The sequence below is a fragment of the Erinaceus europaeus genome, chromosome 12 (assembly GCF_950295315.1).
Source record: "Erinaceus europaeus chromosome 12, mEriEur2.1, whole genome shotgun sequence".
Taxonomy (NCBI): domain Eukaryota; kingdom Metazoa; phylum Chordata; class Mammalia; order Eulipotyphla; family Erinaceidae; genus Erinaceus; species Erinaceus europaeus.
In genome coordinates, this window is record NC_080173.1 from 14,272,691 (window position 1) to 14,291,068 (window position 18,378).

At 55.0% G+C, this 18,378-nt stretch overlaps 1 protein-coding gene across 8 annotated transcripts in view; it reads left to right on the forward strand.

The window, feature by feature from the left end:
* Window positions 1-18,378, forward strand: part of SEPTIN9 (septin 9) — a 184,613-nt gene that overhangs the window by 160,776 nt on the left and 5,459 nt on the right. For 7 of the 8 annotated variants that reach the window (XM_016192299.2, XM_060202825.1, XM_016192300.2 and 4 more), the window contains 4 exons: window positions 13,691-13,882; window positions 16,345-16,473; window positions 17,071-17,152; window positions 17,528-17,665. In XM_016192299.2, coding sequence (XP_016047785.1) covers window positions 13,691-13,882; window positions 16,345-16,473; window positions 17,071-17,152; window positions 17,528-17,665 — 541 coding nt within the window. Of the gene's footprint in view, window positions 1-3,085; window positions 3,109-13,690; window positions 13,883-16,344; window positions 16,474-17,070; window positions 17,153-17,527; window positions 17,666-18,378 lie in introns of those variants that run through there. The other variant, XM_016192303.2, reaches the window with a different exon arrangement.

Sequence of the window (18,378 nt, forward strand, 5' to 3'; positions counted from 1 at the left end):
TGGGCTTCAACGGGATGCTCTGAGGTGCTGAAATCCTCTGCACCTGATACCAGGTGTGTCTTCCCGAGCGCAGCTGTGGCTGGCCGTGTCGTGGGCACACGTGGTGGCCACTGAGCCCTGTGCCTGCCTTCCGCTCTGTGTTCAGCCAGCCTGCTGTCAGTGTTCTCCAAAGCCAGTGTACAAGGTGGGTCTCCCCAAAAGTCAGGTGTCTGGGTGGAGTGCTGTGTGTGCCCCTTGACTAGACTCTGACCTGGGCTTCCATGGGGTCCTCTCGGCTGCTGGGGAGGGAAGACACCTTCCACCCACTGTGGGGCCCTGGGAGAGTTCAGTGCCAAAGTGACGGGTCAGCCCCACTGGGGCCGGGCCTCTCTGGGGCCTGGGCACTCCAGAAAGTGAGTCTCCTGAATGCACACGTCCTAGTCTCTTGTTCTCACCCAGTCTCCCAGCCAGCGCCAGAGGCTGTAGAGGAGTTCTGGGGGAGTGGAGTTCTAGTAGATTTGGGGTGGGTGCCAGAGATGCCCTGGGAGGCCTGGCAGCTGCTTCCTCACTCAGCCCCAGCAGCTGCAGGTCCTCACTGTCATTTGATCACCTCTGACCTGCCTCCCAGGGCTCTTTTGGATGAGTCCTTTTGAACTGAGCATAGTCCCCCCCTCCCCCATCCCCTGCCCTCCAGCCGGTCAGCAGCCTGGTCCTCACAGCCCAGCCGGGCCATCCTGGCTGCAGCTGCTGTGCACTTCCACGTCAAGCACAGAAGGGGGCGCTGCTCCAGGAGCGAAGGGCCACGTGGAACGTCTGGTCTGTAGAGATCTCTTGCATTCTTTCCACGTTTGGCCTTTCTGGCAGGCTGCTGGTTTCTGCCGAGTTCTTCAGTGCTCCCTCATCCACTATGGTCTGCTCCTGCCTCCTCTCATGGTCCCACAGGCCACCTTGGGGTGAATCTTTATGCACCTGGGTGGCTTGAAGAATACGGTGGGTGAGTGGAGAAGTCTCTGGGCCGGGTATCCCTGCAGAATTGCAAGGAGGTCTGTGAAAGCTGGGTGCCGGTGGCTTCTGGGGGTGCCAGACATGAGGGAACCCACGTTTGCCATTGTTAGTAACTGGGCTGACTTAGCCTGCACGCATTGTAACACTCTTTCAGTGGCTTTTTCATGCATCCCCAAGAGATTCCACTAGCACTTCCTATTTATTAGCTAGCAGTCACTCTGTTCCCAGCCTAACCCACCCCCACCCACCTTCCATGCCCAGCTGGCAACCACTAGTGCAATCTCTATCTCTATGGTCTAGCTTGCTCGGAGTGTCTCATATAAAGGAACCACACAACAGTTGGCTTCTGTGTGTGGTTCCTCTCCCATAGCATGATGTTTGCAGTGATGCTCCCACACCGCATTCCTTTTTCATGGCTGAGTAGTACTCCACCCGACTGCGACTGCTCCATCTCTTGGTTTATCTGTTCATCAGTGGGCGGGCACTGGGGGCTGTTTCTGCTCTGAGCTGCTATGAACCAGGCAGAAGTGAGCACCGATGCACAGGCGCTCCTGGGTCACCTTTTTTCCTGGGGAACCTCTGGGCATTTGGTGAAATGCAGCCCTAGGATGGGAAGTACTTTGCACTTTAATTCCCAACGCTGCTTTCCACTGTATTTTCCAGGGGCCTTTGTCTCCCTGTGGCTCAGGGACAGGGCAGTCAGAGTCACTTGTGTGAGGAGGGGAGTGAAGGCCTGAGGTCCCAAGGTTCCTCCTGCTGGCCCTGAGCAAGCCAGAAAGGGGCAGTGGAGCTGCCTGTCAGAGAAGGAGGGAAAGTGGGTGGAAGATGTGACATCTCCCCCACCAAAGGTAGGAGAGGGCCGTGTGTGTGTGTGTGTGTGTGTGTGTGTGTGTGTGTGTGTGGTGGGCTGTCCCTTTTCCCAAGACCCCTCATCCTCCTCCCATGCTTGCCTTGTCCTTCACTCCACCTCACCTGTTTCCTTCCGGGGGGAGGGGGAGTGTGCGAGGGTTGAGGAGGGGTGTGGCTGGTCCTCTCTGCAGGAGTAGCTGGGGACAGTGTTTCTGTCACTCTTCCGAACTCAGTGCACACACTAGAAAGTTAAACAGTAAAATAAAAGCATTTCCATATCTTCATCCACAGAGCTTAAGGCAAAGCTGCACCCCACCCTCCTGCAGCCTGAGTGCCACCTCAGGGGGCGAGTCCTGCCAAGTCTTCTCAGTTGCCCGGGCAGAGCCATTTGCCACCTTGGGAAGGGGGGCCCCCCTCCCCTAGTTGGAGGGGGTGCCACTTCTGGCCGGTTCCAGGCAGAAATTACCATATGAATGCACTCCTTCCCGGAGCTGCGGCTGGAGGGTCTGGGAGGGGCCTGGCTCCCACCCACCCAGTGGGAGCCGGCTGAGGGAAGCGCGGGGTCTTTCCTCCCAGGAGAGGGCAGAGTGGCCCGGAGGTCACCTTTCCAGCCCTGCAGTGAGTCACCCCAGGGTGCTGGGTGAAACTTGGATGGGCCTGAGAGCCGGGAGAGTGTGTGCCAGGGCCCCAGCCACTGTGGGATCCTCCTTAAGCCCCCCTCCCCCCATTGGGGAAGCCCCCTTTTGTAACTCCCTTAGCAACTTGTAGGCGTCTTTCTGCCTTTTTTGGTTACTTGGGTCTGTTTTCAGAAGTTGTGTCTGGTTGCTGCAGGAAGTGTGGTCTTAGAGGAAGAGCAAGGGGAGGGTCAGATTTGAGAAAGCAGGTGCAAAAATACTTTTTTTTTTTTTTTTTTTTTGCCAGCCTGCCAACCAGACTGGGGCTGGTGGATTTGGGAACATCCTCAGAGCCCTTGCTTATGTCTCCAGTGATGAGTTTCCTTTGATTGTGGCCCCACTCCTTCCTAAGTTCAAACTGGACTGAAGTGTCCTATAGCAGATGTGGGGACCTGGGACCAGCTGTCCTAGGGTGCTAGATTGGGGACTGGTTCCTTCCTGGGGGTGGGACCTGGCCATCCTGGGGCCTGGTCACTTAGGGCCCTGTTCTCACGTAGGTCTGTCAGCTCCGCCCAGTGTCCTGATCTGAATTTCTGCCCACCTGCCCTACCCACTCCAGTTTTCAGGGCCCTCTCTCTGGGACCCCAACACTGCCTTAGAGGTAGGTGGGAACAGGGGTGGGGGGTGAGCTCAAAGCCTTCAATCTCTGCCCTCCCCCCATTTCCTGAGTTAGGAATACTTCCTCCCCCGCAACTGTCCTAGAAGGAAGTCCATCCCTCCTTACCCCTGTGGCCCCAGAAGGATAGGGAGACCGGAAGTTGTTTGCCTCTCCTTCACAGGCTGCCAGGCAGTGGGGAAGGCCGTGGGAAAGGATGCAGGCCAGTCTGGGGAACCTCGCAGGGGCCCAGCCCAGGGGTCACCTCATCAATGGGGGGTTGAGGGGGAGGCTGCCCCCTCCGTGGGACTCTGAGAAGGGAGAGAAAAGGGCATCGAGCTCACAGTTGGCTCATTCATTCATTCATTCATTCATTCATTCATTCACTTAGTGACTGTGTCAAAAGAGTCAGATCCAGGGAGCTCCCCAACACCCCCAGAAAAGGTGCTGTAAGGGGGAACAGAGATTAACAGTCCTGGGGAGATAGAGAGGCACGGAGTTTCTAGGAGCAGCACCAAGAGAGAACATTCTGGAGGGAGCCCGGAGACCTGCCAAGTGCTGAAACCGGGAGAGCTGGGCCTGAACTTGTATTTTAATGATAAATGCTGAGCGTTCGCTGTGCCAGGCGCTGTCTGGTGGTGTGCTTTATAAATAGGTCTTTTCATCCTCAGAACTCTTAGGAGACAAGGAGTGTTATCATTCCATTGTACGCAGAGCCAGGAGACAGGGCCACAGCACCAGCATTCCGGGGGCTCGAGGTTCTCTTAATCCAAGTGCAGGGGGGAACACCCAGAATTTCAGGTGCAGAGCGGTAGGGGGGGTGATCTGATTTATAAAGAGTTCTCTTTGGTGCCTAGAGAAGATTGGGAGGCAGAGAACGGTGGTGACCTGGATGTTGGGGGCCCGTGGAGACGGGAGGCCTTGTGTCCATCTGTAGGTGTGTTGGCTGAGAAGTGGCAGGATTTGGGGATGATGGAAGGGGAAAGAAGAGGGTGGCCCCCTAAATTTCTGGCTGTGATAGCCACAGACATGGCAACGCTATGTATGCAAATGGGGGTGGTGAGTGGGAGGCAGGCTGGGCCCAGAGTTTAGTTTGGAGAAAGTTCAATTTTATTTTTATTTTACCAGAGTGCTGCTCAGCTCTGCTTTATGGTGGTTCTGGGGTTGAACCTGGAACCTTAGAGCCTCAGTCATGAAAGTCTTTTTGCATAATCACTGTTTTCTGGCCCCAGTGGGCTTTAGAAGGAAGCCCCCCCCCCCAAGAGACCAGCAGTAGTTATACCCACTTCTAGAAAAATGCATTCTGGCCAAGGGAGGCTGGTGGGTGGGACTCATGGGGTGAGAGGTGATATACGTTGCTCATGGGGGATTGGAGACTCCATCTGGCCAGAACCCTAAGTCCAGGAGGGCGACTCAACAAAACCGCAGGTGGAAAGTCCAACCACACCTGCTTCTTGCTGGAGCACTTTCCAGTGGGGTTTGTGTGTCTGTGTACGGTACTGTGGCCAGCATCCACACAGCCTGCTTTATGGGGGGGGGGGCTTGTGTCCTTCACAGCCCCCCACCCCCACCCCCACCAGCCAGCTAGCCAGCCAGCCATTGTCCCATGCTCACTTCAGAGAGCCTTTGCCCTTCTGGCGAGGCCTTGGGGTTTCGGAAGATGTCCCAGCATTTTTTCTTTGTCTTATTATTGAAGGACTGGGGACTGGAGGTGGTAATAGCGGGCTCTTTCAAAGTCTGCGGTAACCCTGCAAGTCTTTGAGGGGCTGGCTGCAAAGACTGAAGGGACTGAACTGGTGTGTGTTGTGTGTGTGGAGGGGGAACTTGTGGAGTTCCAGGGGTCCACTGCTTCCAGGACCCTGAGCAGGGAGGACCAGGCAGTCTGAGAAGAGATGACTCCAGCTCCTTTAAGCCTGGCCAGCCCCGGTGCTACAGAGGGCTGGGGCTGGGGTATGAGGGGGTGTCATGTGGATCTTAGTCTGCAGACCTCCCAGCCCCTCACAATGGAGCCAGTGCCGAGGGGGATGGTGGTCTTCCGCTTGTGGCTTGGGAGCATCCCTCCTTTATAAGTCCTCAGTACTGCCTTCAGTGCCCCACCCCTTGCCCCACCTCTCCCTGGAGGAAGCCCTGTGCATCACCACCACCTCCACCTGGGTGGAGCTACCCCCAGACAAGCAAATTGTTTCATGTGGGGGTGGGTGGGTGCTCTTCCTACAAGCCCCATTGCACCCCAGGGACCCCCATTTACTTTTCATTATTTCAGGTGATTTCACAGTTAGTGGGGCCCTTCCCCCACAGAGCTGCTCTCCTCCCCCCCCCCCCCCCCCCAGGCTACCCTGTTTGCTTTTGCTGAAGGCCCTGCAGATGATTAGGGGCCAGGGGGAGGCCAGGCTCTGCCCCCTCCCCTTTGGGGGACATCCCTGATAAGAGGAAATTCCAAATTCCACCCTGTGACAAATGGCCTGCTTCCACCCATCTGTGGGGGCGGATCTCCTCTTTCTCTTGTTAACTTGGCAAACATTTGCTAAGCTGAGCACTAATGGATTCTGTGGTCTTTGGGCCCCTTTGAAGGAGCCCTGCGTTGCTGAGGGGACTGGAGTCTGGGTTGGTTTGGTGGGGAGGGCCTGATGATGGTGGTGCTGGAAGTTTCTCCAGGTTGTGGGGAGGCTTTGGGGCTCAAAGTCCCTGACTGTAGGAGGTGGACTAAGCAAGCAGCCCCCTGACACAGGAAGTGGGAAGGGAGTGCTCCCCCCTCCCCTCCACAGTGGGAGGGCTTCTCCTTAGGCTTTTTAGGAAGTGCATAAAGATGGCTTGCAGGTCGGAGCCTGCTCTCACCAGAGAGTGATGTCTCAATTGGCCAAGGAGCCCTGTGGAAGAATCAGCCTGAGAAGGCGGCAGGGGCTGGGGAAGCGGAGGACAGAAAGGGGATCTCTTCCAGAAAAGGGGGTGGGGTGGCGTGGGGGTGGCTGGACAGCATCCAGATTTCAGTGTTTCCCCTGGAGCCCAATTGAAACTGTATTGGCACAAGTGAAAGCCTTCATGAGATTGTTTCCCTGGACAGTAGAGGGGAGGTTGGTTTTAAAAGGGTTGAGGAGAGAGAAGCTGGAAGGGGGATTCTGGGGGGCTGTGAAAGTGTGGAGCCCACCCCCCTTCAGTGTCAGGGTTCCTTGGAGCCATGGATGAATGAAGGCAGTGGGGGAGGGGAGGCACTGTTCCCGCTGTGTCCCCTCAAGTCCCATGACTTTCAAAGGTCGTGGGAAGGTGATCTTGGGCAGGGCAGGAGTTTCACTGGAGAGGAGAAGGCAGCTGCTGGCTAGTGCTGAGCTCTTTCTCTGCAGAGCCCTTTGTGCTGGCTGAGAGAGGAGTGGAGAGGAGAGGAGAGGAGAGGAGAGGAGAGGAGAGGAGAGGAGAGGAGAGGAGAGGAGAGGAGAGGAGAGGAGAGGAGAGGAGAGGAGAGGAGAGGAGAGGAGAGAAGAGGAGAGAAAAGGCTCAGATTTCTGGCCTCCCTGTGCTGGGCCAGACTCTGCTGGGCCACTTCCTGCCCTGTACAAAGTGTGAAGTGTAATTCGATGTGGAATGACTTATCGAATTAGATGAGCTGTGTGCATTTTTCAAATTCAGCCCTTGATCTCCGCCCACAGGCAAGTGCAAGATTCGCTGGTTTGTGTTCAGGGAACCGGAAGACCCCCCTCCCCTTCCCCTCTGCACCCTTGCTGCTTCTGGGGAGCCTGTGGTGGCTTGGTAGGCTGTATTTGGGTCAGTGGGGAAAATTCTGTTTTCAGAGTGGGCAGCACAGAACTGGTGTGTTACCCTCCCTACCCTCTGTACACCCCGGGGGGCCTTGATGGCTCTGCCTGCAGCCTGTCCCTGTCCGTCTACTGACTTTTGGGATGGGGACCAGCTGTTCATCCCCTCTGCTGATTGCCTCTTGTCCTCTCTCTCTTTGGGCAGATTTCCTGACTTTTGACAATTGTACACTCTCCCTGGCCCTCCCCTGGCTATAGTAGCCAGAACTTCTTTGTCTGTGCGGGCAGACAAAGGGTTCAAGGTAATTCAGATGTTAGACCTGACTCTAAATTCCCGCTAGACTCAAGTTATCTTTTTTTCTCTCTTTTGCTTATTTATTAATGAGACAGAAAGAGGGTGAGAGGACTAGAGTGTCCCTCCCTCTGGCACATGCAATGCTGGGGGATCGAACTCAGGGGTGTGTGATGAGCTGTGAGCCCCCTGGAAGCTGAGCCCACAGACCCACAGACTCACAGTTTGTCACAGAGGTGTCCTGTCCTGACACCCTGGGCAGGGGTGGTGGCGGTGTGTGTGGGGGGGCGGCTGTCACTGACACTGTGAATTAGCTCCCCCTCCAGAGAAGATGTCTGATTCCTGCCCATGTCACTTGTCCCTTCTGGCCCAGATTTAGAACTCTCTTGCCAAACTCCTGAGACAAGGGCAGTGGGGCATTCCCTCTGGGGGCCGCTGTGCTCTTTCTTTCTTTCTTTTTTTTAATTTAATTAATTTATTTATTTCCCTTTTGTTGCCCTTGTTGTCTTTTTCATTGTTGTTGTAGTTGTTATTGATGTCGTCGTCGTTGTTGGCTAGGACAGAGAGAAATGGAGAGAGGAGGGGAAGAAAGAAGGGGGTAGAGACACCTGCAGACCTGCTTCACTGCCTGTGAAGCAACTCCCCTGCAGGTGGGGAGCCGGGGGCTCGAACCGGGATCCTTATTCCGGTCCTTGGGCTGCGCCATGTGCGCTTAACCCACTGCACTACCGCCCGACTCCCTGCTGTACTCTTTCAACCCAACTCCACTTCCGCATCTTCCTTTCTGAGTATAAGGGCTTACAGAGACTCATCTCTAAGAGATGAATTCAGTGTTGGTCCATGCTGCCAGGCTGGTCTCCCCAGAGGAAAGCCCTGCCATTATGCAGCCACTCCCCCTGCGCAGCCTCTTCCCTGGTGCAGCCTGTTCTGAGCTCTCCCTAGCTCTGGAGTCCTGCACCCTGTGACCTTTTGCCTCTGGCTCTTTCCACTGTGTCCTGTTTTTAATTCTATGCTGGACTTTTCTGTGGCTGGGCTGTGATGCATTCTGTTGTGTGGATTCACCTCGTTTTGTTGCAGGTAGCTCTGTTAGATCTCAGGGTGGAGGCAGCGGTGGAGGATGAAGGGTGTTACACCTACCTGAATGCACATGTTACATTACTCAGGGAACCTGGGTTCAAGTTCTGGTCCCTCCTGCAGGGAGGGAAAACTTTGTAAGTGGTGAAGCAGTGCTGCAGCTCTCTCTCTCTCCCTCTCTCACACACACACATTCTCTCTGTCTACCACTGGGGCTTGGTACCGGCACTACAAATCCACTGCTCCTGGCAGCCATTTTCCCCATTTTATTAGATAGGACAGAGAGACATTGAGAAAGGAGGAGGAGAAAGAGAGGGAGAGAGAAAGAGACATACTTCGCCGCTTGTGACCTCTGCAGGTGGGCAGCCAGGAGCTCAGAGCCAGATCCTTGTTTGGGTCTTTGTGTTTGCTATTATGTGCCCTTAGCCAGGTGTGCCACCACCTGGCCCCCCACCCTTGCTCTCTGTCTCTGACTCTCTCCTTCGCCCCTTACAGGTTCTTTGTCTGTATCCAAAAATAAATAAATATTTCTAGAGGCAGTACTTAGTGCCACTCCCGGGGTCAGGAGCTGGCGTGTCATTGAGTCAGCCAAGGAGTTTGTGGGGCCTACGGGGTCAGCAGCCACGAAGCTATCTTGGGGTGCCCCGAAGAATTGAAATCCAGACCTCAGACTCTTGCACACCTGCACCCACAGCAGTGAGAAGGTGGGAGCAGCACAGGTGTCCTGAGAACTGACAGACAAATGGGATCCGCTGCAGAGAGCTGAGGGAGGAGACTGACACTGACACCATACTCCATGCGTGAGCCGTGAGCCTCGGGGCACAGAAAAACACAGATGGCAGGGCTCCACCTGCAGGTGCCCCTGAGAGTGGCCCAAACCACAGAGGCAGAGAGGAGGGGACTGCAGGGAGGAGACTAGTGCTTCCTGGGTACAAGGAAGGGTGAAGACAGACGGTCCTGGTGGCAGATAGGGTGGGGAGTGGAGTAGTCTGACATTATTATATGTGTCTTTAATGACTTGACAGTCACACTTTTTTGTAATGCTATGCTTTGCGCATGTTTGCACAATCAAGACAATTTTTAGTCTGGAAGGAAGACATAACCTGGTTGTTAAGTTCACACTGGCCTGGGAGGTCACCCTGCGGAGGGTGAAACCATGTGGCAGGTGGTGACTTTGCCTTGGACCTGGAGCCTGAGGCAGGGGACTAACCTAGGGGCTTTGCTTTGTTTTGGCCTGACCACCTCTAAGCTTCAGGTTCTGGTGGTGTTGGACCTTGGACCTTTGGCGCTTTATGGCATGAAAGTCTTTTCTGCGTAACCACTACACTGTCTCAGCCTCAAAGGCCTTTTCTAAGCAGGATCCCAGGCAGCCAGGAGCACGTGACGGGGGGTTAGCCCTGCCGCTGGACCTTGGAAGAGCTAGTTCACTTCTCTACATGTGTTTTGCTACCTTTCAAGTTACCTTCTGTGGGTGTGGTGTGGAATTATGCCCTATAATCTTGTAAGTCACAATGTTAAAAAAAAAACAGCTTTGGGGGAAAAAATTAACCATCTGTGGTCTAGGATATTGTACAGTGGCTATGCTGTGTGAGGCCCTGAGTTCATCTCCAGTATCTCCAGTGTTGCTCCAGTGTCAGAGTGATGATCTGGTTTTTTTTTTTAATCTCTCACTAGTAAGAAATAAATGTTTTTTTCTTTCCTTTTTTAATTTTTAAAAAATTTTTAAAATTTATTTATTTTCTCTTTTGTTGCCCTTTTTTTTTTTTTTTTGTAGTTATTGTTGTTGCTATTGATGTCATCATTGCTGGATAGGACAGAGAGAAATGGAGAGAGGAGGGGAAGACGGAGAGGGGACAGAAAGACACCTGCAGACCCGCTTCACTGTCTGTGAAGCGACTCCCCTGCAGGTGGGGAGCCGGGGGTTCGAACCGGGATCCTTACTCTGGTCCCTGCACTTGAAGACTCCTTCCTTTTCTTTTTAATCCTTTTTTTTTTTTTGCCTCCAGGGTCACTGCTGGGGCTCAATGCCTGCACCATGAATCCACTGCTCCTGGAGGCAATTAAACCCCCCCCTTTTGTTGCCCTTGTTGTTGTAGCCTTGTCGTGGTTATCGTTGTTGTTGATGTCGTTCGTTGCTGGATAGGACAGAGAGAAATGGAGAGAGGAGGGGAAGACAGAGAGGGGGAGAGAAAGACAGACACCCGCAGACCTGCTTCACCGCTTGTGAAGTGACTCCCCTGCAGGTGGGGAGCCGGGGGCTCGAGCCAGGATCCCTACGCCAGTCCTTGTGCTTTGTGCCACGTGCATTTAACCTGCTGCGCTACCGCCCGACCCCCTTTTTAATCCTTTTAATCGCCTTGCTTTTTGCTGTTTGCCTGTGGAGGGTGTAGACGAGTCATCTTGTATGTGACTATGAAACCTCTTACTCTCTGTCTCCCCTCCTCTCTCCATTTCTCTCTGTCCTATCCAACAACAATGACATCAACAACAAAACAACAATAATAACCACAACAATAAAACAACAAGGGCAACAAAAGGGAAAATAAATAAATATTAAAAAAATAAATAAAAAAGGAAACCTGTTTTTCTGTTATGGACATCCCTTTTTCTTTCTTTTTTTCCCTTTTTGTTGCCTTTGTTGTTTATTGTCATTATTGTTGTTATTGCTGTCATTGTTGTTGGATAGGACAGAGAGAAATGGAGAGAGGAGGGGAAGACAGAGAGGGAGAGAGAAAGACACCTGTAGACTTGCTTCACCGCCTGTGAAGCGACGCCCCTGCAGGTGGGGAGCGGGGCGGAGGGGCTTGAAATGATATCCTGGTGCCGTTCTGTGCGCTTTCCCTCATGTGTGCTTAACCCGCTGTGTCACCGCCCAGCTCCCTTTTTCTATGAATAGCATCTGTTGAGGTTTGGGTGTGAAACAACTGCCCAGTGGACAGATGCCTGGAAAGGCGCTGGTGGAGCGGGGAGCGCAGGCCCCAGCTGAGGTAGGGGTGTGGGGGTGTGTTCCTACACAGTTTAAAAAGCTGGTACATGTGGTTACCATATTGATGGCTCAGGCTTAGAATGGTTCCACCAGTGGAGAAAGAAAGAAATCCCATGGGATAGAGGCTGGACGGAGGTGTGTTTGGGTGATCACCGGCATCACCACCAGGCACAAGGGCCCAGGCACGCGCCCCTGGTCCCCACCTGCAGGAGAGAAGCTTCGTGAGTGGTAAAGCAGTGCAGCAGGTGTCTCTTCTCTCTTTTTCTCTCTCTCCCTCTCCTCTCAGTACTATCTCTCTGTACTATCTCCCCAAAATAAATAAATACTGAGGAAGGAAAGAAAAGAAATCCTTCTGGATGGTCCTCAAGTAGGTGGTCTTTAGTGTCTCTTCCTGCGACCGAGCTGCTGGTGCAGGAAGGGACAGTGTGAGAAACATTTCTTTTCCGCTGGGTGGGGTGTCCTGAAGGCAGACCCCTAAACTTCCTCGTCCTGAGCTGATGGAGGGGCTCTAGGAGGAGGCGTGTGTGCCCCTCAGTGTAGGGACACATATGTTCTGTTGTTTCTCTAGCAGGATCCTGCTGGGAAGGATGTTTGCTCTGTTTCCAGTTTCTGCTATGGATGGTGGTCCTGGGGGTGAGGGGAGGGAGCGGCAGGGCCCGGGACCCCACAGGGAGAATGGGGAGTTCAGGGTGAGCCCCCCCCACACACACACTGCTCAGGAGGAGGTGAGCGTAGAGGGAGATGTGGGGGAAGGGCAGATTATAGATGCTCAGGCAGATGGAAGCAATTTGGAGTCACGTGGAACAGGCTACCCCTCAAGACAAGTCCGTCTCCAGGAAACAGCCTTGAGGCCGCACACCCAGCCCCAGACAGGGCTTTGGCTTGTTCAGTGAGGACACTGGAGTCTGGGGGGTGTGGGTAGGGGTGGGGTGGGCTTTGCAGAAGCAGTTGGCATCTCTGGGGCCTGTGGGTGGGAGTGAGCAGGTGGGCCCTGGCCTCAGATATCTGCCACTATGTGGTTAGGACAGGTGGAGCTGGCAGGCCATTCTTGCTCCACTGGGAAGGTGCTGCTCAGCGCCCCCTGGTGGCCTATGATAGCAGTGAGGGGCAGTGGGGTTGTGGGTGCTGGGAAGGGTTGTCTCAAGGGGTGATTCGAGGCTGTTATTTCCCTCTACTGTTCCCTTGAACCCTTGAAAGACCCCTGGCCTGCACATCAAATCCTATTTTTTTTTGAAGCCTGTTTGCTTGCTGTGGGGTCCCCTCCTGTGAGCCTGGGGTACCCAGGGGGAGATCCCCATCCTGCTGGAAAAGTAGGTTGGAGCCAGAGTCTTAGGAAACAGCCTAGACTCTGGCTGGAGTAGGAGCTGGCCCTTCTGGGGAGCCCAGAGGCTGGTGAGACCAGGGCAGGGCAGGGCAGGGCAGGGTGGGGTGCCGTGCTGAGTGTGTGTGTGCATTCATGCTTGTGCACGCGTGTGTGGTGTGTTGTGGGTGCATTGGGACATGGCTGGTGTGCTTCAGTCAGTCCCAGCGGGACCCACAGTGTCCTGAGAACCTTGGCCAGGCCTGCTGGGCAGGCAAACCCCTTCCCCCAACCCCCAGTCCTTTGACTTGGACTTGTAGAAACTCAAGTGAGTCTGAGCAGCTCGGCCCACCTGGCAGGACACAGATCTGAATGCAAACCCTGTCCCTCTGGGTCTCTTGGAGGGTGGAGGTGGTCACACCCTGAGAGCAGCTGGAATACAGTGGAGGAAGGGTCAGGCTCTGCCTATAGCCCCCCCCACACACACACACCACCCCAAGGCTGCTGAACTTGACCCCCACACCTCTTCCAGAGGACTGCCCTTCCCCCTCATTCAGGCCCACTGTGACCCTGAGGGGGGCCGGCCTGAGTCAGGTAGAGGCCTCTGGGTGCTTGGAGCAGGGGGAGACTGGACAGAGAAGTGTGTTCTAGGGTGCAGCTCCTCTAGGGCAGGAGAGGAATGTCTCGGAGGTCAGCCCAGCTTGCAGCCAGAGACGGGTGAGTGGCTCAGGCTGCGGCCCGAGATACGGCTGGGACTCTGATGGCTGAGCAGAATGCCTGCAGAGCCTACTGGACTCTCGGCTTCTGGGGTGGATTTTTATTTCTGTTTGTTTTTACCAGAGCACTGTTCAACTCTGGCTTGTGGTGGTGGTGGTGGTGGGTGGTGTGTGTGTGTGTGTGTGTGTGTGTGTGTGTGTGTGTGTGTGTGTGGTGGTGGGGGGGACTTTGAACCTGGGACTTTGAGGCCTCAGGCATGAAAGTCTCTTTGCATAACCATTATACTACACACACACACACACACACACACACACACACACTCCCCCCTTTCTGGGGTGTTCCTCAGGGTTGCCTGGGGCACTGCAGCTGAGAAACGGGGCTGAGCATGGGAACCACCTGAGGGGGCAGGTCTTGGCAGAGGCCTGCTTGTGACCCCCACCACCCCCTAACACTCCCTGGTCTTCCTTTGGCAGCCACTGAGGCAGCTTCCGGCTGCACTGGCGACATGGCCGACACCCCCAGAGATGGCGGGCTGAAGCAGGCCCCGGCGCCACGGAACGAGAAGGCCCCCGTGGACTTCGGCTATGTGGGGATCGACTCCATCCTGGAGCAGATGCGCAGGAAGGCCATGAAGCAGGGCTTTGAGTTCAACATCATGGTGGTCGGTAAGTGCCCACCGTGGATGATGTGTCTCTCCTACTGCAACAGAGGGGGGAAGCCCATGGGCTCAGAGGACTGGGAATGGCAGTCTGCACGTGTGCATGTGTGCTGCCAGCGAGGGACTGCAGGCTGTGTGGTGTGGCCAGAGAACCTGTCCCTTCTCCATGTAGCGTCCCCACCAGCCTTGCGCTGTCTGTGCTGTGTGTCACCTTCAAGGCTGGAGGTGAACCCTGAGCTGTGGGTGTTGGGTGGCTGGGAAGGGAAGAGCCCCTGTTCTGCCCCTGCTGTGGTCCTTGGTGCTGGAGAAGGAGCAGGTGTGCCGTGGTAGTGCGACAAGACCTTAGCTGGCACCTCCTGTTGGAAGGAGCCGTGACTGGAACACTCGACATCACTCCCTGCCTCAGCTGGACCAGGACGCACGGGGCAGAGGAGGAGATGGACAAGACGTGCTGGTCCCCAGACCACGGAGCCTCTCAGACCAGGGCTTCCCCGTGCCAGCCCCACACCTTTCCTGGAAAGCTGTCACAGCCGCAAATTTGGTGCCATTTAGTTGTTTTCACTGTGATGGTCAGCACAGCCTGAGGCAGCTCTGTGTACCATTGGCCATTGCTCAGTGGAGCTCCAGGATGGAGCCGTGAGTATGTGTCCGTCCGTCCCATGTCCGTGCACACCACATGTGTATTTGCACTGTATCATGACTCTTTGGTCGACAATGGCCTGCATGTGGCAGTGGACCCAGTAGGCTGGTAGACAGTAGGCTGTATCAGACTGACTGAGTATGCAGTCGCTGTACTATCTACTTAACAGGCTTCACTGCACATGGTTACAGGATATTATTTTTTATGTTATTATTTTTTCTTGTCATATGGCCTTTTAAAAGCTACTCTTTTAGCAACTTTCAGTATGCAATACTGCACTATTTTTTTAATTTATAAAAAGGAAACATTGACAAAATCATAGGATAATAAGGGTATAGTTTCGCAGAATTCCCACCACTAGAACTCTGTATCTCACCCCTTCCCTGGTAGCTTTCCTATTCTTTAACCCTCTGGGAGTATGGACCCAAGGTCATTGTGGGATGCAGAAGGTGGTAGGTCTGGCTTCTGTAATTGCTTCCCAGTTGAACATGGGCATTGACAGGTCGATCCATACTCCCAGCAATACTGCACTATTAACTGTAGTCATCAAACTGTATACTATGTCCCCAGGACATAGTTATTTTAAAACTGCAGGAGGTGTGTGTAGGCAAAAAAGGTGGAGGGGAGGAAGAGAGAGCAAGAGACAGAGCACTGCTTTGTCACAGTGGTGCCAGGGAATGAATTCTAGGTACTACACATGACTGGCATATGCTCTACCCAGTGACTACTTCCCAAACCAATATTTTTCACCAATAAAGATTGATTTGTAAGTTTTAAGAGAGAGAGATGGAGAACATCTCTCTGGTATGTGTAATGCCAGAGGTCAGATGCGAGACTTCACTCAAGTCCTCTTCTTCCTCTTCCTTCAAATAGTTGTTTATTTGTTTATTACCAGAGCTATAATCAGATCTGGCTTATGTTGGTGTGGGGGATTGAACCTGGGATTTTGGAGCCTTAGGCATGAGAGTCTCTCTACATAACAATTATGCTATCTACCCCTACCCTAAATACTTACTTCTTTATGAGAGAGAACCAGAGCATCACTATGGCACATGCTATTTTGGGAACTGAACACAGGACCTCATCCTTGAGAATGCAGGGCTTTCTCCACTAAGCCATCTCCTGCCCCCCTCTTTATAAACCGGACCCTGGAGCCAGCTGCCCTGCTTGGAGTCCTTCTGATGTGACTGATAGTGATGGGACCCGGGGCACACTGGACACATGGGAGCCAAACCCAGGAGCATCCCTGAAGATATAGAGCAGAAGGGACCTTCCAGTCCCAACTGAGTCGCCCCCCCCCCCCCCCCGTCCCCTGCCCTCCTGCTGTGGGGAGGGGAACACAGCAAGGCCAGGAGCAGGACCCCACCTTTGGGCTCAGAGGGTACTTGGAAGCCACACAGGGCACTGCCAGGAGAGTGTAGGTGCTGCCCCGGCTGCATCCCCTAGACAGCCCCGAGGCTGGAGCTCAGCCTGTCTTTGGACCCTGGCCTGGCAGCCTGGGTGGCCTGGCTGTGCTAACCCTTGGCTGGCTCTGTGTAGCCCCCAGGAGTGGAGACCATCCCTCCAGGGTTCTTGGGGGGGCAGGCAGCTCTCTGCAGAACTCTGACTTCTCACTTCATCTCATCAGCCCACCCACCCCTCAGCTCCCCCCACCCTGTTTGCATCCAAGCCCCTCGTGGAGTCCCTAGGACCCTGCATGGGTCAGCAATGTGGGGGATTGAGGTCCTGCTCTGTTCTGCTACACCAAGCAAGGTACCAAGCCAGGCACCCCTTTGCTGCCTGGAGCCTGTCACTGAGTAGCCCCACCACCACCTCTGTTCCCTCCTCAGGGCAGAGCGGCTTGGGGAAGTCCACCCTGATCAACACCCTCTTCAAATCCAAAATCAGCCGCAAATCCGTGCAGCCCCCCTCAGAGGAGCGCATCCCAAAGACCATTGAGATCAAGTCTATCACACATGGTGAGTGCAGGCCGCCTGGCCTGCCTGCGAGCTTGGGGTGAGGGGCTGGCTGCTCTCTGCATCCCTGTAGGCCCCCCTGGACACAGCCTTTCTTCACAAGCCATGCTGGGGAGGGAGTGGTGCCTGGGAGAACTGTCCCCAGCCCCTGCGGGCCTCTATGGTGGGAGGCTGTCGCTGTCACCTGGGCTATGCGCCCTGGGGACTCCCACCCTCCTCCTGGCTCCAGGTGCCTCAGGTGTGTGTGTGTGTGTGTGTGTGTGTGTGTGTGTGTGTGTGTGTGTGTGTGTCTGTGTGTGTGTGTGTCTGTGTGTGTGTGTGTCTGTGTGTCTGTGTGTGTGTGTGTGTCTGTGTGTCTTGAGTCTGTGTGTGTGTGTCTGTGTGTGTGTGTCTGTGTGTCTGTGTGTGTGTGTGTCTCTGTGTGTCTTGAGTCTGTGTGTGTGTGTCTGTGTGTGTGTCTGTGTGTGTGTGTGTGTCTGTGTCTCTGTGTGTCTGTGCGTGTATGAGTGTGTGTCTGTGTCTGTGTGTGTGATTGTGTGCACGCACACACGCGCATAGGGCTCTGCAGCCCCGGGTCTCAGTGTCGCTGCGACCCTGCAGATATCGAGGAGAAGGGTGTCCGCATGAAGCTCACCGTCATTGACACACCGGGTTTCGGGGACCACATCAACAATGAGAACTGGTAAGGGACTTGGGGAGCCCTGCAGCGGGCAAGGGCAGTGGTGGCTGCTCCTGGGGGGGGTGCAGAGCTGGCAGTGATGTTGGGGCCCAGTCTGGAGCCACGGAGCCCACCCCGCCCTCGCCCCCGCCCCCACCCCCACCCCTGCCCCACTTCAGTGCTGCCTACAGCAGAGTCAGTCGCCTGGGAATCCTGCCCCACCCCACCCCACTGCTCAAGGTCAGCCAGGAGACTGGGGGTGGGTGTGGGAGTCAGTGACCCCTGGAGGGAGGGAGCTGTCCCTGAGTCAAGGGACGGGGTGTCCCCACACGCACGCACGCACGCACGCACGCTCGCTCGCTCGCTCGCTCGCTCGCTCACTGGGGCCTGTCCACACAGCTGGCAGCCCATCATGAAGTTCATCAACGACCAGTACGAGAAGTACCTGCAGGAGGAGGTGAACATCAACCGCAAGCAGCGCATCCCCGACACGCGCGTCCACTGCTGCCTCTACTTCATCCCCGCCACCGGCCACTCGTAGGTGCCCAGCCCCGAGGCCGCCCGAGGGTGCCCGCCCCGGCTCACTCTTCCCTCTGGTGTGGGGGAGCTGCAAGGGCAGAGCTTTGTTTGCTTGCTTGTTTTCTTTTTCCCAGAGCACCGCTCAGCTCTGGCTGATGGCGGTGCAGGGGATTGAGCCTGGCACTTCAAAGCCTCAGGCCTGAGAGTCTCTTTGCAGAGCTGTTATGCTATCTGCCCCTTTCCTAGGGGAGCTGTGACCCATGGATCTGAGCAGGGTGGCGGCCAGCCCAGGCCAGGGAGCTGAGGGCATGTGCATGTCCCTCTTTGCACCCGATCCTGGTTTCCATGGTGGGGAGGAAGCTCAGGCAGAGGTCTGCACTCTTCAGGCTCCAGTTATAGGAAGGAACCTCCAACTGGAGACACAGTCTCAACTCTCAAAAAAAAGGGGGGTGCCAAGTGGTGGCGCACCTGGTTAAGTGCACACATTACAGTGCATAAGGACCTGGGTTCAAGCCCCTGGTCCCACCTACAGGGGGAGAGCTTCACAAGTGGTGAAGCAGAGCTGCAGGTATCTCTCTGTCTCTCTCCTCTATCTCTCCCTCCCCTCTCCAATTTCTCTCTGTCTCTATCCAATAATAAATGAAGAAAGATTTAACAAGGGGGAGCATGTGGTGGCACACCTGGTTAAGCACACCCATCACTGTGAGCAAGGACCTGGGTTCAAGCTCCTT